General features: G+C 42.2%; 1 protein-coding gene across 4 annotated transcripts in view; it reads left to right on the top strand.

The window, feature by feature from the left end:
- LOC106609114 (copine-8) overlaps nucleotides 1–25,314 on the top strand; it is a 129,487-nt gene that overhangs the window by 40,436 nt on the left and 63,737 nt on the right. For all 4 annotated transcript variants that reach the window (XM_014207544.2, XM_014207548.2, XM_014207545.2 and 1 more), the window contains exons 5-6: nucleotides 2,368–2,407; nucleotides 19,912–19,988. In XM_014207544.2, the coding sequence (XP_014063019.1) occupies nucleotides 2,368–2,407; nucleotides 19,912–19,988 (117 nt within the window). The remainder of the gene's footprint in view (nucleotides 1–2,367; nucleotides 2,408–19,911; nucleotides 19,989–25,314) is intronic.

The following is a 25,314-nucleotide window of genomic DNA, read 5'->3' as shown; positions in this document are numbered from 1 at the left end:
TGGCACAGGACTAGAGCCCAGAGACCCACGAGTATCACACAGAGAGAGATATTCCCTCTCATCTCCCATCAACAGAATCAGAGCCTACTAGTTGTTTGATGTGTGTAATTGAGTAAGGCCATCCTGTTGAGACAACATTGACAGAGATGATAGTGGATGAAAACACTGGCCTGATTGAATACACAATTTCCCCTCAGGCACACATAATGTTTTCTGTCAACAGAGTTATGTCTATTTCTGGCCAATGTGATAGTGGGGAAGTGATGTTCCAATATGTGATTTAAATGGATCCTTTGTTCTATGGCTGATGTTGTATAGCAGTGTTGCTCATCCTTTTTGTTAAAGCTCCAGTTTGGGATTTGGAAAGCTATTCAATAGTCAATGTTTCAATAGTCTCAGCTGTATACAAGTGACGGGACCATTTTGTTGTTCTTATGCTATCTAAATGACTAACAAAATCAATGGGGGCTCCATGCCATGACTTTTTTGGAATTTGTTGATTCTCCCTGAGTCGATTTTTATTTTGGTGATTGTTAGTTCTCAAAGGTGATCTTCTTAAAAAATACATTGCTCCATTTTCTTTTTTTCATAATTTCTATGTGGTTTTAGTTGTTTAAGTGTAGACATAATTTTTTTTTACCATCCCCAAAATGATTTTAAAATAAATAAAATCGCATTTAGATTTCTCTGGTGCGGTGGTGGCCATGATTTAGCATATAGGGGAAACATTGCGGACTGTAGCTTTAACCAGGGCCTGACAAGCAGTGGTCCTTTCTCCTTGGTAGTTTGTTTCGATTGAATGTAATGGTTCTCACTGTCAGAAAAACCACAGGGGCTACAATAGTGGGTCTTTGTACCACTGCTTTTCTCACAGCTACGTGAGGCTCAGTCTCCATAAAATTGCTTTCAAATATTACCTAAAAAATAGACGTCTATTTTTAGTAGCTGTGTAAAATGACCTGGACTGTGAAATTACTTTGAATTGGTTCCTGAATCTGCAGCTGATTGCAGCCCTGTTGGACAAGAACCCCCCTTTCCAAACTGGCTCACACAGACACCCGCATTGGTACAAGAATACAAACACAAGCGCACAAACACTTTACTTCTTATGGATCCCTTCGTGCGCCAATCCCGTTAGTGGGATCGATTTGACAACACCCAGTGAAATTGCAACGCACCAAATTCAAAAACACTCATAAGAATTCATAAAGCATACAAGTGGTATACATCGGTTTAAAGATTAACTTCTTGTTAATCCAGCCACAGTGTCAGATTTCAAAAAGGCTTTACGGCGAAAGCAGACCATGCGATTATCTGAGGACAGCGCCCAGCATACCAACACATGAAAATCAGATTTCAACCAGGCAGGTGCTACACAAAAGTCAGAAATAACGATATAATTCATGCCTTACCTTTGAAGATCTTCTTCTGTTGGCACTCCAAAATGTCCCATAAACATCACAAATGGTCCTTTTGTTCGATAAATTGCTTTTTTATATCTTCAAAATGTCCATTTATTTGGTTCGTTTGATTCAGAAAAACACCGGTTCCAACTCGCCCAACATGCCTACAAAGTATCTAATAAGTTACCTGTAAACTTTGTCCAAACATTTCAAACAACTTTCCTAATCCAACTTTAGGTATTTTAAAACGTAAATAATCGATAAAATTTAAGACGGAATATACTGTGTTCAATAGCAGATAAAATGAAAGTGGAGCGAGTTCCAGGTCGTGCGCACCAAACAAACAGTACACTTGGCTTAACACTCAGAAAGGAAAGGGCTACTTCTTCATTTCTTAAAGGAAAAACATCAACCAATTTCTAAAGACTGTTGACATCTAGTGGAAGCCATAGGAACTGCAAGCATATTTCTATTAAAAAGGGATTGCCATAGAAAACTAATGGAAAACAGATTGAGCTCAAAACATTTTTTCCCCTGGATGGACTGTGCTCGGGGTTTCGCCTGCCAAATCAGTTCTGTTATACTCACAGACATTATTCAAACAGTTTTAGAAACTTCAGAGTGTTTTATATCCAAATCTACTACTAATATGCATATCCTAGCTTCTGGGCCTGAGTAGCAGGCAGTTTACTTTGGGCACGCTTTTCATCCGGATGTGAAAATACTGTCCCCTAGCCCAAAGAGGTTTTAAACACCCAGGGAGTCCTCCACTTTGACATTTCAGGATACTAAAATGATTGAAAAGCACAAGAAGACTTAATGATACTCTGCGTGACATCATTGCTTTATACATTTACGGAGCGGTCTAACTGAGTGTCCCCTTCTGTAAATCACCTGCTGCTCCCAGCCGTAGTGCTGTCATCTCCATGCCCCTCTAACAGTGTGTTTCTCTTCTCTTCTCCAGGTACGATGTCGACTCAAAGAGCGCCAATCTGTCAAAACATGTAAGTGTCTCTTTCCGTGTGTGTGTGTGTGTGTGTGTGTGTGTGTGTGTGTGCGAGAGTACGTGTGCGCGAGTGCATGTGCGCTTTGGGGGTTCATCCTATTGTCATTAGCACCCCCTTACTACAGTAGTTCATCTCTGTTCTGTAATGACTGGGTTTAGTGTTTCATAGTGGGGTTACCTTCCCTGGGTAGCCAGTGTGTTTTAGCATAACTGTGCACTCATGCACTCGCTCTCGCCCGCTCTCAGTTCCATGTGATGCGCTGTGTGTTCTCTACCCTCCCTACCCCTTGCCAGTCTATTGTCATCGCTGTGAATAAAAACACACAGATAACAGTAATTTCATGTAACAATGCCATCAGTCTGTCTTTGTTGACACACAATGAACCCTGATTCTTCTTTAAAATTCTATTATTGTATTTACATTTAGATAGGCAGACACAGGCAGACAGGCAGGTAGGCAGGCACACACACACACACACACACACGTTCCGATGGGATCTATTTTGATCTTATCTGTTCTTATAAAATCTAGAATAAGAGATGCATATTACCCACTGCAGTCTTACCACAAGGACCCCATCTGTGCCTGTCACACGCTCTGGGAATTGCTCATTCATGTGGTCCCTTTCTCTCTTCTGCGCACCACTCTATTCCACAAATGTATCTCTGTCTGCTAGCTCCCCCCAAGGAGTTTGAGTTCTGTACTTTCGCCTTGGACACCTGTTCAGTGACTGAATTAAAATAAGTTGAATGGAAATAGTCCTAGAGCAAGGGCCGCATGTGTGCAGGCTTTCGTACCAGCACAACTCTAACACACCTGACGCTCAACATCCAACCTGATAGAGCTTGAGAGGATCTGCAGAGAAGAATGGGAGAAACTTCCCAAAAACAGGTGTGCCAAGCTTGTAGCGTCATACACAAGAAGACTCGAGGCTGTAATCGCTGCCAAAGGTGCTTCAACAAGTATTGGGTAGAGGGTCTGTTTACTTATGTAAATGTGATATTTACGTTTTTTATTTTTAATACAATTGCCATTATGGGGTATTGTGTTTCGATTTATGTGGGGGGAAAAAATCTATTTAATCCATTTTAAAATAAGGCTGTAACGTGACAAAATGTGGAAAAAGTCAAGGGGTCTGAACACTTTCCGTGTGTGTGTGTGTGTGTGTGTGTGTGTGTGTGTGTGTGTGTGTGTGTGTGTGTGTGTGATACAGTACCAGTAAAATGTTTGGACACACCTACTCATTGAAGGTTTTTTATTTATTTTTTACTATTTTCTACATTGTAGAATAATAGTGAAGACATCAAAACTATGAAATAGCACATGCTATCATGTAGTAACCAAATAAGTGTTAAACAAATCACACTCTTGGCATTCTCTCAACCAGCTTCATGAGGTAGTCACCTGGAATGCATTTCAATTAACATGTGTGCCTTGTTAAAACCTGTTAGGGACAGACGTTCCGCTAGCGGAACGCCTCACCAATATCCAATGGTATAGAGTGGCGCGAATTGCAAATACCTCAAAAATGCAAAAACTTTAATTTCTCAAACATATGACTATTTTACACCATTTTAAAGACAAGACTCTCCTTTATCTAACCACATTGTCCGTTTTCAAAAAGGCTTTACAACGAAAGCAAAACATTAGATTATGTCAGGAGAGTACCCTCCCAAAAATAATCACACAGCCATTTTCAAAGCAAGCATATATGTTACAAAAACCAAAACCACAGCTAAATGCAGCACTAATCTTTGATGATCTTCATCAGATGACACTCCTAGGACATTATGTTATCCTGTTGGGGATAGGGGGCAGTATTTGCACGGCCGGATAAAAAACGTACCCGATTTAATCTGGTTATTACTACTGCCCAGAAACTAGAATATGCATATAATTATTGGCTTTGGATAGAAAACACCCTAAAGTTTCTAAAACTTTTTGAATGGTGTCTGTGAGTATAACAGAACTCATATGGCAGGCAAAAACCTGAGAAGATTCCTTACAGGAAGTGCTGTCTCTGACCATTTCTTGGGCTTCTACACTCTCTTTATTGAAAACTGAGGATCTCTGCTGTAACGTGACACTTCCTACGGCTCTCATAGGCTCTCAGAAGGCGGCAAACCGGTGAATGATGCCTTTGGAGCCCCTGGCTGAAAAACAGTAGCGCATTTGGATAGTGGTCGATCACAGAACAATGAGACTGGGGCACGTGCACGAGGTGACACCATGTTTTTATTTTTCCGTCTTTGAACGGAAACAGGGTTTCCCGGTCGGAATATTATCGCTATTTTACGAGAAAAATCGCATAAAAATTGATTTTAAACAGCGGTTGACATGCTTCGAAGTACGGTAATGGAATATTTCGAATTTTTTTGTCACGAAACGCATCGGGCGCGTCACCCTTCGGATAGTGTCTTGAACGCACGAACAAAACAGAGGATATTTGAACATAACTATGGATTATTTTGAACCAAAACAACATTTGTTATTGAAATAGAAGTCCTGGGAGTGCATTCTGACGAAGAACAGCAAAGGTAATCAAATCTTTCTAATAGTAAATCGGAGTTTGGTGAGGGCCAAACTTGGTGGGGTTCAAAATAGCTAGCCATGATGGCTGGGCTATCTACTCAGAATATTGCAAAATGTGCTTTTGCCGAAAAGCTATTTTAAAATCGGACATAGCGATTGCATAAAGGAGTTCTGTATCTATAATTCTTAAAATAATTGTTATGTTTTTTGTGAACGTTTATCGTGAGTAATTTAGTAAATTCACCGGAAGTGTTCGGTGGGAATGCTAGTTCTGAACGTCACATGCTAATGTAAATAGCTGGTTTTTGATATAAATATGAACTTGATTGAACAAAACATGCATGTATTGTATAACATAATGTCCTAGGATTGTCATCTGATGAAGATCATCAAAGGTTAGTGCTGCATTTAGCTGTGGTTGGGTTTATGTGACATTATATGCTAGCTTGAAAAATGGGTGTCTGATTATTTCTGGCTGGGTACTCTGCTGACATAATCTAATGTTTTGCTTTCGTTGTAAAGCCTTTTTGAAATCGGACAGTGTGGTTAGATTAACCTCTATGGGCTAGGCGGGACGAATTCGTCCCACCTACGTAACAGCCACTTGAAGCCTGTGGCGCGATTTTCAAAACCTTAAAAATCCTATTACTTCAATTTCTCAAATATATGACTATTTTACAGCTATTTAAAGACAAGACTCTCGTTAATCTAACCACACTGTCCGATTTCAAAAAGGCTTTACAACGAAAGCAAAACATTAGATTATGTCAGCAGAGTACCAAGCCAGAAATAATCAGACACCCATTTTTCAAGCTAGCATATAATGTCACAAAAACCCAGAAGTCAGCTAAATGCAACACTAACCTTTGATGATCTTCATCAGATGACAACCCTAGGACATTATGTTATACAATACATGCATGTTTTGTTCAATCAAGTTCATATTTATATCAAAAACCAGCTTTTTACATTAGCATGTGACGTTCAGAACTAGCATACCCCCCGCAAACTTCCGGGGAATTCGCTAACATTTTACTAAATTACTCACGATAAACGTTCACAAAAAGCATAACAATTATTTTAAGAATTATAGATACAGACCTCCTCTATGCACTCGATATGTCCGATTTTAAAATAGCTTTTTGGTGAAAGCACATTTTGCAATATTCTAAGTACATAGCCCAGGCATCACGGACTAGCTATTTAGACACCCGGCAAGTTTAGCACTCACCATAATCATATTTACTATTATAAAAGTTTGATTACCTTTTGTTGTCTTCGTCAGAATGCACTCCCAGGACTGCTACTTCAATAACAAATGTTGGTTTGGTCCAAAATAATCCATCGTTATATCCGAATAGCGGCGTTTTGTTCGTATGCGTTCCAGACACTATCCGAAATGGTAAAGAAGGGTCGCGCGCATGGCGCAATTCGTGACAAAAAAATTCTAAATATTCCATTACCGTACTTCGAAGCATGTCAACCGCTGTTTAAAATCAATTTTTATGCAATTTTTCTCATAGAAAAGCGATAATATTCCGACCGGGAATCTCCTTTTCGGCAAACAGAGGAAAAAATCACAAAGACGGGGGCGGTCAGGTCACGCGCCTAAGCCCAGAGTCCCTTGATCGGCCACTTGAGAAAGGCGATAATGTGTTTCAGCCTGGGGCTGGGATGACGACATTCAGGTTTTTCCCGGGCTCTGAGTGCCTATGGACGACGTAGGAAGTGTCACGTTAGAGCAGAGATCCTTAGTAAAAGATAGAGATGGCAAAGAAGTTCCAGAAATGGTCAGACAGGCCACTTCCTGTAAAGGAATCTCTCAGGTTTTGACCTGCCATTTGAGTTCTGTTATACTCACAGACACCATTCAAACAGTTTTAGAAACTTTAGGGTGTTTTCTATCCATATGTAATAAGTATATGCATATTCTAGTTACTGGGTAGGAGTGGTAACCAGATTAAATCGGGTACATTTTTTATCCAGCCGTGTCAATACTGCCCCCTAGCCCTAACAGGTTAACGAGAGTCTTGTCTTTAAAATGGTGTAAAATAGTCATATGTTTGAGAAATTGAAGTAATAGCATTTCTAAGGTATTTGAATAACGCGCCATGGGATTCCACTGGCTGTTGAGTAGGTGGGACGATTTCGTCCCACATACCCTAGAGAGGTTAAACAATACATGCATGTTTTGTTCAATCAAGTTAATATTTATATCAAAAACCAGCTTTTTACATTAGCATGTGATGTTCAGAACTAGCATACCCACCGAAACTTCCGGTGAATTTACTAAATTACTCACGATAAACGTTCACAAAAAACATAACAATTATTTTAAGAATTATGGATACAGAACTCCTTTATGCATTCGCGGTGTCAGATTTTAAAATAGCTTTTCGGTGAAAGCACATTTTGCAATATTCTGAGTAGATAGCCCGGCCATCACGGCTAGCTAATTTGACACCCACCAAGTTTGGCCCTCACCAAACTCAGATTTACTATAAGAAAAATTGGATTACCTTTGCTGTTCTTCGTCAGAATGCACTCCCAGGACTTCTACTTCAACAACAAATGTTGTTTTGGTTCGAAATAATCCCAAGTTATATCCAAATAGCTCCGTTTTGTTTGTGCGTTCAAGTCACTATCCGAAGGGTGACGTGCCGGCGCATTTCGTGACAAAAAATTTCAAAATATTCCATTACCGTACTTCGAAGCATGTCAAACGCTGTTTAAAATAAATTTTTATGCTATTTCTCGTAAAATAGCGATAATATTCCAACCGGGCGACATGGTGTTCATTCAAACACTGAAAGAAAAAAATGGAGTCGTCTCGTGGACGCGCGCCTCATTGTCATTGTTCTCAGAAGGACCACTCACAAAAACCCCTGCTGTTTTTCGCCCAGAGACTGGAGAGCTCTTATTCCACTTCTGGCGCCTTCTGAGAGCTAATGAAAGCCTTAGAAAATGTCACGTTACAGCAGAGATGCTGTATTTTTGATAGAGATGCCCTAGAAGGAGAAGAAATTGTCAGACAGGGCACTTCCTGTATAGAATCTTCTCAGGTTTTGGCCTGCCATATGAGTTCTGTTATTCTCACAGACACCATTCAAACAGTTTTAGAAACTTTAGAGTGTTTCCTATCCGAATCTACTAATTATATGCGTATTCTAGTTTCTGGGCAGGAGTAGTAACCAGATTAAATCAGGTACGTTTTTTATCCGGCCGTGAAAATACTGCCCCCTATCCCAAACAGGTTAAAATTTCAATTGTGGAATTTCTTTCCTTAATGTGTTTGAGCCTATCAGTTGTGTTGTGACAAGGTAGGGTTGGTATACAGAAAATAGCTCTATTTGGTAAAAGATCAAGTCCATATTTTGGCAAGAACAGCTCAGATAAACAAAAACAAACAACAGTCCATCATTACTTTAAGACATGAATGTCAGTCAATCCGTAAAATTTCAACACACATTACATGACCAAAAGTAAGTGGACACCTGCTCGAACATCTCATTCCAAAATCAAACCAAATTGTATTTCTCACATGCGCCCAATACAACAGGTGCCATGTTCCCTCTAATCTGCGCGCCATATCCCTGAAACTGCCGTGCAGCTCCCCCAGGACTGTCTTGCAGAAATATCAGCCCACAGTGAGAAACACGAGAATGAACTTCACCCAACTTTCTAGAGCAGTGGTCACCAACCCGTCGATTACGATCGACCTGTCGTTCTCCAAGGCATTTCTAGTCGATCGCCAGAGATGCTGTTTTTATGTTTCAATTCATACTCAGCACTGTGAACACTTTGTATTCAACACTTTTATAAGCCATAAAATGCACATTCTTCCTATTGCCACACAGCACTGCAGCAGTAATGAATGAGTAGGAAAGTATCTATAGGCTTGCGTTGTTGTTATTATTAGCGGCTTGGGTCTTTTCAGGGAATATTTCACTTTCTCTGTTCATAGGAGTAACAACATGAATTTGTGCATGAGGCATAAATAATGCAGGGGCGACTTGAGTTTTGCCATCAACAGGAAGACGGTGTCCCATTTTGGTCAGTGTCAGTGGAGGAAAGGGAGAGTGGAGGGATGTTAAGAGGCAGACCCTCAGTCTGCTGCTCTCTCTCCGCTGAGACTGACCATCAGATGCAGCCCCCCCAAAATTATTAAAAAGCAGATTATTTAAATGTATGCTCACTCAGCTGTGCTTCACAAGTAATAGAACAACGGATCTATTACTGGTGTGATCATAAAGCCTACCTCAAAAATCTAATCAAATCATGGCCCAAACAACAATGCCTTGGCAGGGCAATTCAAGCAAAGCAAATATGCGGTGATAATGTATTGGGCCTATAGCTTACTGCACAAACCTCATTGCTACAGTATTGTTTTTAAAAGGCTTACGTTTTTCATGTAAAAAAAAAATCTAGGCGGTAGATCGCTGCTTGCATTTTGACTCAAAGTGATCTTGACTCAGTAAAGGTTGGTGACCAATGTTCTAGAATTTTCCTTGTTAACACTATCAACGTTTCCGGATGTCGACCCCCGCACCTCTCTGATTCAGAGGGGTTGGGTTAAATGCAGAAGACACATTTCGTAGAATACATTGTTGGACAATGACTATGTACCCCACTTTTCCCTTTACTGTGGCATTTGTGATCGAATTAGCACAATATTAGCCACATTCAATGCAATATACTGAAACCAAACAAACTATAGAAGAGATTTTGTGGTAGGCAGAACGCATCGGAGTAAGATTCTATTGCATTGGCATGCATTACTCAGCCCGTACTCCACACAGACCAGTGCGGCATAAATAATTCGATCTGCTGTACGCCAATATGCAAATAGACCGTTGCCATATACGGATCTGTGCCATTTACTTTGAACTGGACTGTGTTTACAGCATGAGCGGTCGTGAGTAGATGCGCTTGTTCTGAGATCAAAGTGAGAGCTGCATGTAGCCACGTGTGCACATTTTTTTCATATCCTTTGCTAGTTAGTTATTAGCCCAGTTATAGATCATTTGTAGTCAGCAATAGGGGAGTGATTGCTTCCTACAAGAGCACAACACGTATACATTTCTAGACATCTTTGAAAATCAAGTCAGGTGAAGAGCTTTTTTTTGTCTTAAAGGGGCAGTGTTGTATTTTGAGATAGGCTTGAATATCTAAGTTGCCAATAGGCAGATGGTAGAATAATTTGTTTGTTTCTCTGTAATAATGGTATGGGAATAATAAAACATTTTATTTTGTAAAGGGGTTTCTTGCATCAAACAACACAACATTTTCAGTCACCTCCTTGTCTGAAGGACAAGAAGATAAACAGGTTGTCAAGCCCTGAATGTTTTTTTTCCAAAGTCTCATGGAATGTAGCCTACTTGGCAACTGTAACTTAAAGCGGGTACAGCTTCAGTGTTCACAGTAAATGCACGTTGGAAGTTGCACAGAATTTTCACAACGTTCAAGTTGCGCTCAGCCGACCTGAAATTTGCTCTGTGCTGTATTTTTTTTGAGGGAAAGTTGAACAGGCCTTAGCGTGAAATGCTTAGTTACAAGCTCTTAATGAACAATGCTGTTAAGAACAATGCAAGTTACGAAAATATTTTTACGACTTAAACTAAAGTGAATAGAAGTAACACAATAAAATAACAATAACGAGGCTACATACAGGGGGTACTGGTACCGAGTAAATGTGTGGGGGTACAGGTTAGTTGTAGAGGTAATATGTACATGTCGGTAGGGGTAAAGTGAATATGCATAGATAATAAACAGTGAGTAGCAGCAGCGTTAAAAAAAGGGGGTGGTCAATGCAAATTGTCCGGGTAGCCATTTTATTAACTGTTCATGGCTTATGGCTTGGGGTAGAAGCTGTTAAGGAGCCTTTTGGACGTAGACTTGGCGTTCCTGTACCACTTGCCGTGTTGTAGCAGAGAGAACAGTTTATGACTAGGGTGGCTGGACAATTTGACAATTCTTAGGGCCTTCCTCTTACACCGCCTGGTATTGAGGTCCTGGATGGCAGGAAGCTTGGCCACAGTGATGTGTTGGGATGTACGCACTACCCTCTGTCGCGTCTTGCGATTGGATGCCGAGCAGTTGCCATACCAGGCGATGATGCAACCAGTCCGTATTCTCTCAATGGTGCAGCTAAATAACTTTTTGAGGATCTGAGGACCCATGCCAAATCTTTTCAGTTTCCTGAGGGGGATTAGGCATTGTCGTGCCCTCTACAGGACTGTCTTGGTGTGTTTGGACCGTGATAGTTTGTTGGTGATGTGGACACCAAGGAACTTGAAGATCTCGACTTGCTCCATTACAGCCCTGTTGATGTGAATGGGGGCGTACTCGGCCCTCCTTTTCCTTTAGTCTACGATTAGTTCCTTTGTCTTGATCACGTTGAGGGAGAGGCTGTTGTCCTGGCACCCCACTGTCTTGTCATTGTCGGTGATCAGGCCTACCACCGTTGTGTCGTCGGCAAACTTATTGATGGTGTTGGAATCGTGCTTGGCCATGCAGTCATGGGTGAACAGGGAGTAAAGGAGGGGAATAAGCACGCACCCCTAAGGGGCTCCCGTGTTGAGGATCAACGTGTCGGATGTGTTGTTGCCCTTTCCCACCTGGTCAAAAGGAACCTGGGGGCGGCTCGTCAGGAAGTCCAGGATCCAGTTGCAGAGGGAGGTGTTTAGTCCCAGGGTCCTTAGCTGGGCTGAACGCTGAGCTTTTAAAAAATGTTTTATTTGTTTAACTAGGCAAGTCAGTTAACCTCTATGGGCTAGTGGGACGCAAGGCTTTACGGCGAAAGCATAAAATTAGATTATGTTAGGACAGTACATTGAAAATAGCTGTGTGTAATGTTTTGTCAATGCAAAGACAGGCGTCACCAAAAGCAGAAAACCAGCTAAAATTATGCACTAACCTTTGACAATCTTCATCAGATGACACTCCTAGGACATTATGTTAGACAATACATGCATTTTTTGTTCTATCAAGTTCATATTTATATCCAAAAACAGCGTTTTACTATGGCGTTGATGTTGAGGAAATATTTTCCCTCCAATACCGCCAGTCAATCAGCACAACAAATTAAATAATTACTATTCGAAAACATTGGTAAAATATTATATTGTCATTCAAAGAATTATAGATTAACATCTCATGAACGCAACCGCATTGCCAGATTTAAAAATAACTTTACTGGGAAATCACACTTTGCAATAATCTGAGTACTGCGCCCAGAAAAATAGGCTGTGCGATACAGACTAGGCGCCATCTTGGAGTCATCTAAAATCAAAAATACTATGTAAATAATCCCTTACCTTTGATTATCTTCATCAGAAGGCACTTCCAGGAATCCCAGGTCCATAACAAATGTAGTTTTGTTCGAAAAAGCTCATAATTTATGTCCAAAAAGCTCCGTGTTGTTAGCGCGTCCTGTAGGCTACTCAAAAACATGAACGTCGCCCGCCGGACTTGTCTTCATCAAAGAGGGAAAAAAATATATTTACGTTCGTTCAAACATGTCAAACATTGTATAGCATAAATCATTAGGGCCTTTTTCAATCAGAACTTCAATAATATTCAAGGCGGACGATTGCATTCTCTTTTAAAACGTATTGAAACAAGAGTACCCAAACATGCACTCGCGCGCCAGAGTAGTATCGGCCATCCGCTTATGACCAACGTTCCAAGTCTCTTGTTCGGTCAGTTTTCACAGTAGAAGACTCAAACCACTTTGTAAAGACTGGTGACATCTAGTGGATGGCGTAGGAAGTGCTCAATGATTAATACATCCCTGTGTGTTTCAATGGCATAGGCTTAAAAGTAATTCAACACATCAGATATCCACATCCTGTCAGAATTTGTCTCAGGGTTTTGACTGCCATATGAGTTCTGTTATACTTACAGACACCATTCAAACAGTTTTAGAAAATTCAGAGTGTTTTCTATCCAAATCTGTTAATAATATACATATCCTAGCTTCTGAGTTGGTGTAGGAGGCAGTTAAAAATGGGCACATATTTTTTTCAAAATTCTCAATACTGCCCCCTAGCCCCAACAGGTTTTAAGAACAAATTCTTATTTACAATGACGGCTTAGGAACAGTGGGTTAACTGCCTTGTTCAGGGGCAGAACGACAGATTTTTACATTGTCAGCTCGGGGATTTGATCTAGCAACCTTTCAGTTACTGGCCCAACGCTCTAACCACTTGGCTACCTGCCGCCCCGAGCTGTAGTTACTGAACAGCATTCTCATGTAGATGTTCCTTTTGTCCAGGTGGGAAAGGGCAGTGTGGAGTGCAATGGAGATTGCATCATCTGTGGATCTGTTGGGATGATATGCAAATTGAATTGGATCTAGGGTTTCTGAGATTATGGTGTTGTTGTGAGCCATGACCAGCCTTTCAAAGGACTTCATGGCTACAGAAGTGTCGGTAGTCATTTAGGCTGGTTACCTTGGCATTTTATAACACAGGTGGTCTGCTTGAAACATGTAGGTATTACAGACTCTGTCAGGGACAGTTTGAAAATGTCGTTGAAGACACTTTCCGGTTGGTCAGCGCATTCTCTGTGTATACGTCCTGGTAATCCATCTGGCCCTGTGACCTTGTTAATGTTGACATGTTTAAAGGTCATACTCACATTGGCTATGGAGAGCATGATCACACTGTCCTCCGGAACAGCTGGTGCTCTCATGCATGCTTCAGTGTTGCTTGCATAGAATTCATTTAGCTTGTCTGGTAGGCTCGTGTCACTGGGCAGCTGCTGTTGGGTTTCTCTTTGTAGTCCATAATAGTTTGCAAGCCCTGCCACATCCGACGAGCGTCAGAGCCGGTGTAGTAGGATCGATCTTAATCTTGAATTGATGCTTTGTCTGTTTGATAGTACGTCGGAGGGCATAGCGGGATTTCTTCTAAGCTTCCGGGTTAGAGTCCCGCTAATTGAAAGCGGCAGCTCTACCATTTAGCTCAGTGTGGATAGTTGCCTGTAATCCATTGTTTCTGGTTGGGGTATGTACGTACGGTCACTGTGGGGACAACGTCATCGATGCCCTTATTGATGAAGTCAGTGACTGATGTGATATACTCCTCAATGCCATTGGATGAATCCCAGACCATATTCCAGTCTGTGCAAGCAAAACATTCCTGTAGCTTAGCATCTGCATCATCTGACCACACAGCCATGCACACAGCCATGCAATGTCCATCGACCGCCGATTGCTGAAGCGTCTGTCCTCGGTTACAACACTCACTACCAAGTTCCATACTGCCTCTGGAAGCAACATCAGTACAATAACTGTTTGTCGGGAGCTTCATGAAATGGGTTTCCATGGCCGAGCAGCCAAGCACAAGCCTAAGATCACCATGTGCAATTCCAAGCGTCAGCTGGGGTGCTGAATCACGCTTCACCATCTGTCAGTCCGACGGACAAATCTGATTTTGGCGGATGTCAAGAGAATGCTACCTGCCCCAATGCATAGTGCCAACTGTAAAGTTTGGTGGAGGAGGAATTGTGGTCTGGGGCTGTTTTTCATGGTTCGGACTAGGCCCCTTAGTTCCAGTGAAGGGAAATCTTAACCTCTTACATCTAGACGTTCCGCTAGCGGAACACCTGCTCCAATATCCAATGATAGGCGTGGCGCGAATTACAAATTCCTCAAAAATACAAAAACTTCAATTTTTCAAACATATGACTATTTTACAGCATTTTAAAGACAAGACTCTCCTTTATCTAACCACACTGTCCGATTTCAAAAAAGCAAAACATTAGATTATGTCAGCAGAGTACCCAGCCAGAAATAATCAGACACCCATTTTTCAAGCTAGCATATAATGTCACAAAAAACAAAACCACAGCTAAATGCAGCACTAACCTTTGATGATCTTCATCAGATGACACGCCTAGGACATTATGTTATACAATACATGCATGTTTTGTTCAATCAAGTTCATATTTATATCAAAAACCAGCTTTTTACATTAGCATGTGACGTTCAGAACTAGCAAACTTCCGGTGAATTTACTAAATTACTCACGATAAACGTTCACAAAAAACATAACAATTATTTTAAGAATTATAGATACAGAACTCCTCTATGCACTCGTTATGTCCGATTTTAAAATAGCTTTTCGGTGAAAGCACATTTTGCAATATTCTGAGTAGATAGCCCAGCCATCACGGCTAGCTATTTTGACACCCACCAAGTTTAGCCCTGACCAAACTCCGATTTACTATTAGAAAAGTTTGATTACCTTTGGTGTTCTTCGTCAGAATGCACTCTCAGGACTGCTACTTCAATAACAAATGTTGTTTTGGTTCAAAATAATCCATAGTTATATCCAAATAGCGGCGTTTTGTCCGTGCGTTCAAGACACTATCCGAAGTGTAAATAAGGGTCACGAGCACGACGCATTTCGTGACAAAAAATTCTAAATATTCCATTACCGTACTTCGAAGCATGTCAACCGCTGTTTAAAATCAATTTTTATGCGATTTTTCTCGTAAAAAAGCGATAATATTCCGAACCGGGAAAGCGTGTTTACATACAAAGAGAGAGAAAATAAAAGCATGGGATCCCCTCGTGCACGAGCCTGAGTCTCATAGTACTGTGACCGGCCACTATCCAAACGCGCTAATGTTTTTCAGCCAGGTGCTGCCTCGATATCATTCAGCTTTTTGCCGCCTTCTGAGAGCCCATGGGAGCCGTAGGAAGTGTCACGTAACAGCAGAGATCCCCTGTTTTAGATAGAGATAATCAAGAAGGCCAAGAAATGGTCAGACAGGGTACTTCCTGTACAGAATCTTCTCAGGTTTTGGCCTGCCAAATGAGTTCTGTTATACTCACAGACACCATTCAAACAGCTTTAGAAACTTTGGAGTGTTTTCTATCCAAAGCTAATAATTATATGCATATTCTAGTTTCTGGGCAGGAGTAATAATCAGATTAAATCGGGTACGTTTTTTATCCGGCCATGAAAATACTGCCCCCTATCCATAACAGGTTAACACTACAACATCCAATTAGATTCTGTGCTTCCAACTTTGTGGCAACAGTTTGGGGAAGGCCCTTTCCTGTTTCATGGTATGAATTGGAACGCCGACTGCGAGCCTTGCCTAATCACCCAACACCATTGCCCGACCTCACTAATGCTCTTGTGGCTGAATGGGAGCAAGTCCCCGCAGCACTGTTCCAACTTCTAGTGGAAAGTCTTCCCAGAAGAAAGAAGGTGGTTTTAACAGCAAAGGGGTGACCAAATCCATATTAATGCCCATGATTTTGGAAAGGAGGTGTTCGACGAGCAGGTGTCCACATACTTTTTGTCATGTAGTGTACTTTTGTATATATAGTGTAGCTAGATAGATAGATTAATAATTAGATATACAGTATATACAGGCTAGGAAGTTGGCAAAGTTAGAATTATATAATCTCCAATAACACGTTCTTACGACAACAATCCCGTAACCGGGACTGAGTTTGACAATAGCCAGTGAAAAATCAGAGCGCCAGATTCAAAACCACAAATCTAATAATTTCAATTTCTCAAACATAGGACTATTTTACACCATTTTATAGATACACTTCTCCTGAATCGAACCACGTTGTCCGATTTCAAAAAGGCTTTACAGCGAAAGCAAAACATTAGATTATGTTAGGAGAGTACATAGACACAAATAACCACACAGCCATTTCCAAGCAACTAGCACGCATCACAAATACCCAAAACACAGCTAAATGAAGCACTAACCTTTGACGATCTTCATCAGATGACACTCCTAGGACATCATGTTACACAATACATGCATTTTTTGTTTGATAAAGTTCATATTTATATCTAAAAACAGCATTTTACATTGGCACGTGACGTTCAGAAAATATTTTCCCTCAAATACTGCCGGTGAACCAGCACAACAATTTACAAAAATACTCGTCATAAACGTTGATAAAATATTAAACTGTCATTCAAAGAATTATAGATGAACATCTCTTTTATACAACCGCATTGACAGATTTCAAAATAACTTTACTGGGAAAGCACACTTTGCAATAATCTGAGTACTGCGCTCAGAAAAATACACTAGGCAATACAGATAGCCATCATTTTGGAGTCGTCTAAAATATTAAATAGCATTAGAAATATTCACTTACCTTTGATGATCTTCATCAGAAGGCACTTCCAGGCATCCCAGGTCCACAACAAATGTTGTTTTGTTCGATAAACTCCATAATTTATGTCCAAATAGCTCCTTGTTGTTCGCGCGTTCAGTTCAGCTACTCCAAATGTAAGCGCGCGGTCACAACGAAAAGTAAAAAAAAAAATCTATTTACGTTCGTTCAAACATGTCAAACGTTGTAAAACATCAATCTTTAGGGCCTTTAGAACGTGAAAATTCAGGAATATTACAACCGGACGATTCCAGTTTCTTGAAAAACTTTTTGGAACACAGCTACCTCCTCACGTGAATGTGCGCCAATGAACTGATGTCCTTCCCTGGGTCACCAATTTCCCAGCCTTCTTGTTCGGTCTCTGTTCATCGTAGACGCCTCAAACAACTTTCTAAAGACTGTTGATATCTAGTGGAAGCCTTAGGAAGTGCACAATGATTACTGAGTCACTGTGTGTTCGATAGGCAATGACTTGAAAAGAGTCCACGCATCAGATTTCCACTTCCTGGTAGGATTTTTAGTCAGGTTTTTACCTGCCATATGAGTTTTGTTAAACTCACAGACATCATTCAAACAGTTTTAGAAACTTCAGAGTGTTTTCTATCCAAATCTACTAATAATATGCATATCCTAGCTTCTGAGTTTGAGTAGGAGGCAGTTTAATATGGGCACGTATTTCATCCGAACGTGAAAATACTGCCCCCTACAAATAAGAGGTTAAAAGGCACTTATTTAAACTCAGGGACGCACAACAAAAGGACACATGGAAATGGGAACAAACTGCATTTATAGCTGAGGAAAGGAGAGAAATGGTGATTGTTAGAGTGAGTTCAGGTGTGGTGAGTTGGCAGTAGAGGGGGCATGTCCAGAGGTTAATTAGAGCGTTTTTTTGGAATGACCCTTCAGAACACCATCCATACCAATCAGGATTTGTGATGCTGCCTTTCTAAACCACCTCATATTGCTAAATATGGTCTCAAATGACATTGATTACATTGGACTCACTGGACTGAAAGCATTATCCTACATTATCATGGCATTATCTTACCTGATGATCACCATAAGCTCTGCCTGCCATTAGCAAAATGCTCATGTTCCTCTTATCGCTAGGATTGACTAGATTCATATAGCATTTCTATCCCTGTCCTATCTTATCTTAGTCACGTTTCAGACTTTGCTCTCTCCTGTGTTTGCTTTGGCAATTTCGAAAAACCGGTCTGCTCACATTGCAGGGAAATGTACTGTTTAGACTTTGTTTGGCAAACAACCGCTTAAGGATGAAGATCATTAGAGAAACACAAACAATGAGAACATGAGAACGAGTTATTACGTTTGACCTTAAGGGATACCTTTTCTGTTATTTGGACAGCCTTCACATGTTGGCTTGTCACATGGCATGTGTCATGCATAGCTTTATTTACCATTACCTGACTAATGTGGCTGATAATCTGTTGGGTAACGTTTTAGACTAGTATTCTAGCAATGTGCACATAGTGAGCAGTGTGTAAAAGTTTCCATAGTGAAAGGATAAAAGGGGGAGTGGTCACTGTGATGTGGGCCAATCACCTTTGCCATCAATAGTATGCAGTCATGGAAAATAACTGCCGTTTTTCCACAAAGATTTGGTGGATGACGTGCACAATTCAATGTGGGGAGTACAAGAGATGCTCCTCTACCTGTTGGTGTTGGCACAATAGTAACGCTATAATAAAGCCCATATCCCCTGGTCCACCGCCTGTCGTATTGTGTAAAACACGTTGCGTTAACGTTGCAGTTAAAAAAAATTATCCTTAAAGGTACGCAACCAGGGACCATAGCACACACATACTGTGAACACACACACACTCTTAGTCACAAGGCTTTTTTCACTGGTCCTCCATTCTGGAACTGTCTCTCCCAATTTCACAGACGTTCACGCTGGATACATTCTCTATCCCTCTCTCTCTCCTTCCCTCTGCCCCCAATCTCTCTCGCTCTTGCTCTTCCTCTCACTCTGTCTCTCTCCTTTTCTCCCTTCCTCGATAAGGCATATAAACAGGGGGTGAAATCAATAATCTCAGGCTGGGAATGACACACTTGGCAGTTTTAGAGGCTGCTTAGCCAGCCCTGGCCAGCCCTCTGGGGAATTCCACTGGAGATCAACCTTTACTGTGTTAACATGTGAGAGGCAGATAGGCAGGCAGGCAGGCAGGCAGGCAAGGAAGCAGAGCAGGTGTGGTAGTGGAGCTGGGTGGATATCAGACCTGGGTTCGAATACTATTTGAAGCCTTTTCAAATACTTTATCTAGGCTTGGTTGAGTTTTCTTGGCGCAATGGAATCAATACAATAGTCCTAAAACTGATAAACTGACCATTTGGTAACCCAGGCAGGCTAGAGCAAATACTTAAAGTATTTCAAATAGTATTTGAACCCAGGTCTGGCTGCTGGAGCATGCTGGAAATAACTGGGCTATAAAGCCTATAGGGATTATACAGCACACACTGCTTATACTAGACATTGTGGTCAGAGAAGACCACAGTGAGATTCCATTATGAAGTGTTGGTGTTTTTCCAGACACTGGCTAATAGAATCACAAGGGTTCTCCTTCCCCCATCCCCCAACATGTGATTCATTGTGTTAATGTCAATGTCATGTTTCATAAAGAGTATTCTTTGCGCAGTATGAGATGGGAGTCCGCTGTGTGTGGTTTGTGTGGATGTGTGCACCCATGCATGCGTGTGTGTGTGTCTCCTATATCTTCCACTTCACCAGAATGTGCCCAAATATATATATATATAACTCGTATCTCTGTCTCTGTTTCTGTAGGACTTCCTTGGCCAGGCGTTCTGTACGTTGGGAGAGGTGGTGGGATCACTGGGCAGCCGTATGGAGAAACCTATTGTGTGAGTATCTCTGTTCCTCCATTTTAAACCAATTACCTCTAACCTCTGACCCCTATTATACGGTTTCACTCTAACCTCAAAACTCCATGCTATACAACATCACTACACTCACACCTCAAACCCATAGACAGTATGGTCCTTTGTAGCTCAGTTGGTTGAGCATGTCACCAGGATAGTGGGTTTAATTCCCGGGACCACCCGTATGTTAAATGTATACATGCATGACTGTAAGTCGCTTTGGATAAAAAAAAGTCTGCTAAATGGCATAATTGGCAACAAAATAATACAGATTCTATAAAGATTCTATATGCAGGCTAACCCTGACCCAGTTCTTATGGCATTCACTCAAAACAATTCACATGTTATATGTCACATGCGCCGAATACAACAGTTGTAGACCTTACAGTGAAATACTTATTTACAAGCCCTTAACCAACAATGCAGTTTTAAGAAAATCCGCCCCCCCCAAAAAAGAAAGAGATAAGAATAACAAATAATTAAAGAGCAGCAGTAAATAACAATAGCGGGGCTATATACAGGGTGTACCGGTACAGAGTCAATGTGCGGGGGCACCGGTGTCGAGGTAATTGAGGTAATATGTACATGTAGGTAGAGTTATTAAAGTGACTATGCATAGATAATAACAGAGAGTAGTAGCAGTGTAGAAGAGGGTGGTTGGGGGCAATGCAAATAGTCTGGGTAGCCATTTGATTCAATGTTCAGGAGTCTTATGGCTTGGGGGTAGAAGCTGTTTAGAAGCCTCTTGGACCTAAACTTGGCGCTCCGCTACCGCATGCCGTGCGTTAGCAGAGAGAACAGTCTATGACTAGGGTGGCTGGAGTATTCCTCTGACACCACTTGGTATAGAGGTCCTGGATGGCAGGAAGCTTGGCCTCAGTGATGTACTGGGCCGTACGCACTACCCTCTGTAGTGCCTTGCGGTCGGAGGCCGAGCAGTTGCCATACGAGGCAGTGATGCAACCCGTCAGGATGCTCTTGATGGTGCAGCTGTAAAACCCTTTGAGGATCTGAGGACCCATGCCAAATCTTTTCAGTCTCCTGAGGGGGAACAAGTTTACTCGTGCCCTCTTCACGACTGTCTTGGTGTGCTTGGACCATGTTAGTTTGTTGGTGATGTGGACACCAAGGAACTTGAACTGTCAACCTGCTCTACTACAGCCCCGTAGATGAGAATGGGGGCGTGCTCGGTCCTCCTTTTCATGTAGTCCACAATCATCTCCTTTGTCTTGATCGCATTGCGGGAGAGGTTGTTGTCCTTGCACCACACGGTCAGGTCTCTGACCTCCTCCCTATATGCTGTCTCATCGTTGTCGGTGATCAGGCCTACCACTATTGGGTCATCAGCAAACTTAATGATGGTGTTGGAGTCGTGCCTGGCCGTGCAGTCATGAGTGAACAGGGAGTACAGGAGGCGACTGAGCACGCACCCCTGAGGGGCTCCAGTGTCGAGGATCAGCGTGGCGGATGTGTTGTTACCTACCCTTACCACCTGGGGGCAGCCCGTCAGGAAGTCCAGGATCCAGTTGCAGAGGAAGGTGTTTAGTCCCAGGGTCCTTAGCTTAGTGATGAGCTTTGAGGGCACTGTGGTGTTGAATGGTGAGCTGTAGTCAATGAATAACAGCCTCACATAGGTGTTCCTTTTGTCCAGGTGTGAAAGGGAAGTGTGGAGTGCAATAGAGATTGCATCAACTGTGGATCTGTTGGAGTTGCATGCAAATTGGAGTGGGTCTAGGGTTTCTGGGATAATGGTGTTGATGTGAGCAATGACCAGCCTTTCAAAGCATTTCATGACTACAGACGTGAGTGCTACGGGTCAGTAGTCATTTAGGCAGGTTACCTTAGTGTTCTTGGGGACAGGGGCTATGGTGGTCTGCTTGAAACATGTTGGTATTACAGACTCCGACAGGGAGAGGTTGAAAATGTCCATGAAGACACTTGCCAGTTGGTCGGCGCATGCTCGGAGTACACGTCCTGGTAATCCGTCTGGCCCTGTGGCCTTGTGAATGTTGACCTGTTTAACCTGTTGAGGAAAGACGTTCCGTTAGCGAACCCCATTCCGCCAGCGGAACCCCTAGCCAACAGCCAATGAAATAGCAGGGCGCCAAACTCAAAACAACAAAATCTCATAATTCAAATTTCTCAAACATACATGTATTATACACCATTTTAAAGATACACTTCTCGTTAATCCAACCACAGTGTCCGATTTCAAAAAGGCTTCACGGCGAAAGCATACCATTAGATTATGTTAGGACAGCACCTAGACAAGATAAACCACACTTTTTCAAGCAAGGAGAGGCGTCACAAAAACCAGAAATACAGCTAAAATTAATCACTAACCTTTGACGATCTTCCTCAGATGACACTCCCAGGACTCAATGTTACACAATAAATGTATGTTTTGCTCGATAAAGTTCGTATTTATATATTTTTTAAAAACATTTTACATACAGCACGCAATGTTCAGAAATGTTTTGCCTCCAAAACTTCCGGTGAATGAGCACATAAATGTACAGAAATACTCATCATAAACGATGATAAAAGTTACAAGTGTTATGCATAGGATTAGAGATACACTTCTCCTTAATGCAACTGCTGTGTCAGATTTCAAAAAAGCTTTACGGAAAAGCACACCATGCAATAATCTGAGTACAGCACTCAGACACCAAAACAAGCCATACAGATACCCGCCATGTTGTGGAGTCAACAGAAGTCAGAAATAGCATTATAAATATTCACTTACCTTTGATGATCTTCATCGGAATCCACTCCCAGGAATCCCAGTTCCACAATAAATGTTCTTTTTGTTTCGATAAAGTCCATATTTATGTCCAAATACCTCCTTTTTGTTTGTGTGTTCAGTTCACTATTCCAAATGCAAAATGCGCGAGCAGACGAAAAGTGAAAAAAGTTCTATTATAGATCGTAGAAACATGTCAAACGATGTATAGAATCAATCTTTAGGATGTTTTTATCATAAATCTTCGATAATATTCCAACCGGACAATTCCTTTGTCTTTAGAAATGAAAAGGAACTCAGCTCACTCTCACGGCAGCACGCATGACTGAGCTCATGCCATTTTTCCAGACACCTGATTCCAATAGCTCTTATTCTCTCCCCATTCACAGTAGAAGCCTGAAACAACATTCTAAAGACTGTTGACATCTAGTGGAAGCCTTAGAAAGTGCAATATGACCCCACAGACACTGTATATTGGATAGGCAATCACTTGAAAAATTACAAACCTCAGATTTCCCACTTCCTGGTTGGATTTCTTACATTTTAGTCATTTTAGCAGACACTCTTATCCAGAGCAACTTACAGTAGTGAATGCATACATTTCATTTCATGCATTTTTTTTTTTTTTTTTTTTGTACTGGCCCCCCCGTGGGAATCAAACCCTCAACCCTGGCATTGCACACACCATGCTGGCGTTGCGAACACCATGCTCTACCAACTGAGCCACAGGGAAGACAGGTTTTTGCCTGCCATATGACTTCTGTTATACTCACCGACATCATTCAAACAGTTTTAGAAACGTCAGCGTGTTCTCTATCCAAATCTACTAATAATATGCATATATTAGCTTCTGGGCCTGAGTAGCAGGCAGTTTACTCTGGGCATGCTTTTCATCCGAACGTGAAAATACTGCCCCCTGTCCCAAAGAAGTTAAAGGTCTTACTCACTTAAAGGTCTTACTCACATCGGCTGCGGAGAGCGTGATCACACAGTCGTACGGAACAGTTGACGCTCTCGTGTGTGTTTCAGTGTTACTTGCCTCTAAGCGAGCGTAGAAGTTATTTAGCTCGTCTGGTAGGCTCGGGTTACTGGGCAGCTCTCGGCTGTGCTTCCCTTTTGTAGTCTGTAATCGTTTGCAACCCCTGCCACATCCGACAAGCGTCGGAGCCGGTGTAGTACGATTCTGTCTTAGTCGTGTATTGATGCTTTACCTGTTTGATGGTTCATCGGCGGGCATAGGTGGATTTCATATAAGCTTCCGGGTTAGAGTCCCACTCCTTGAAAGCGGCAGCTCTACCCTTTAGCTCAGTGCGGAAGTTGCCTGTAATCCATGGCTTCTGGTTGGGTTATGTACTTACAGTCACTGTAGGGACGATGTAATCAATGCACTTATTGATGAAGTCGGTGACTGATGTGCTGTACTCCTCAAAGCCATCGGAAGAATCCCGGAACATATTCCAGTCTGTGCTAGCAAAACAGTCCTGTAGTTTAGCATCTGCTTCATCTGAACACTTTTTTATAGACTGAGTCATTGGTGCTTCCTGCTTTAATTTTTGCTTGTTAGCAGGAATCAGGAGGATTATTTTTACATTTACTTCATTTAGCAGACGCTCTTATCCTGAGCGACTTACAAATTGGTGAATTCACCTTATGACATCCAGTGGAACAACCACTTTACAATAGTACATCTATATATTTTTTGGGGGGGAGGGTGGGGGGGTTAGAAGGATTACTTAATCCTATCCCAGGTATTCCTTAAAGAGGTGGGGTTTCAGGCGTCTCCGGAAGGTGGTGATTGACTCCGCTGTCCTGGCGTCGTGAGGGAGCTTGTTCCACCATTGGGGTGCCACAGCAGCGAACAGTTTTGACTGGGCTGAGCGGGAACTGTGCTTCCGCAGAGGTAGAGAGGCGAGTAGGCCAGAGGTGAATGAACGCAGTGCCCTTCTTTGGGTGTAGGGACTGATCAGAGCCTGAAGGTACGGAGGTGCCGTTCCCCTCACAGCTCCGTTGGCAAGCACCATGGTCTTGTAGCAGATGCGAGCTTCAACTGGAAGCCAGTGGAGTGTGCGGAGGAGCGGGGTGACGTGAGAGAACTTGGGAAGGTTGAACACCAGACGGGCTGCGGCGTTCTGGATGAGTTGTAGGGGTTTGATGGCACAGGCAGGGAGCCCCGCCAACAGCGAGTTGCAGTAATCCAGACGGGAGATGACAAGTGCCTGGATTAGGACCTGCACTGCTTCCTGTGTGAGGCAGGGTCGTACTCTGCGAATGTTGTAGAGCATGAACCTACAGGATCGGGTCACCGCCTTGATGTTAGCGGAGAACGACAGGATGTTGTCCAGGGTCACGCTAAGGCTCTTAGCACTCTGGGAGGAGGACACAATGGAGTTGTCAACCGTGATGGCGAGATCATGGAACGGGCAGTCCTTCCCCGGGAGGAAGAGCAGCTCCGTCTTGCCGAGGTTCAGCTTGAGGTGGTGATCCGTCATCCACACTGATATGTCTGCCAGACATGCAGAGATGCAATTCGCCACCTGGTTATCAGAAGGGGGAAAGGAGAAGATT

This window comes from Salmo salar, chromosome ssa07 (assembly GCF_905237065.1).
Source record: "Salmo salar chromosome ssa07, Ssal_v3.1, whole genome shotgun sequence".
Lineage (NCBI taxonomy): Eukaryota > Metazoa > Chordata > Actinopteri > Salmoniformes > Salmonidae > Salmo > Salmo salar.
This window is presented reverse-complemented; position numbering and strand designations above follow the sequence as displayed.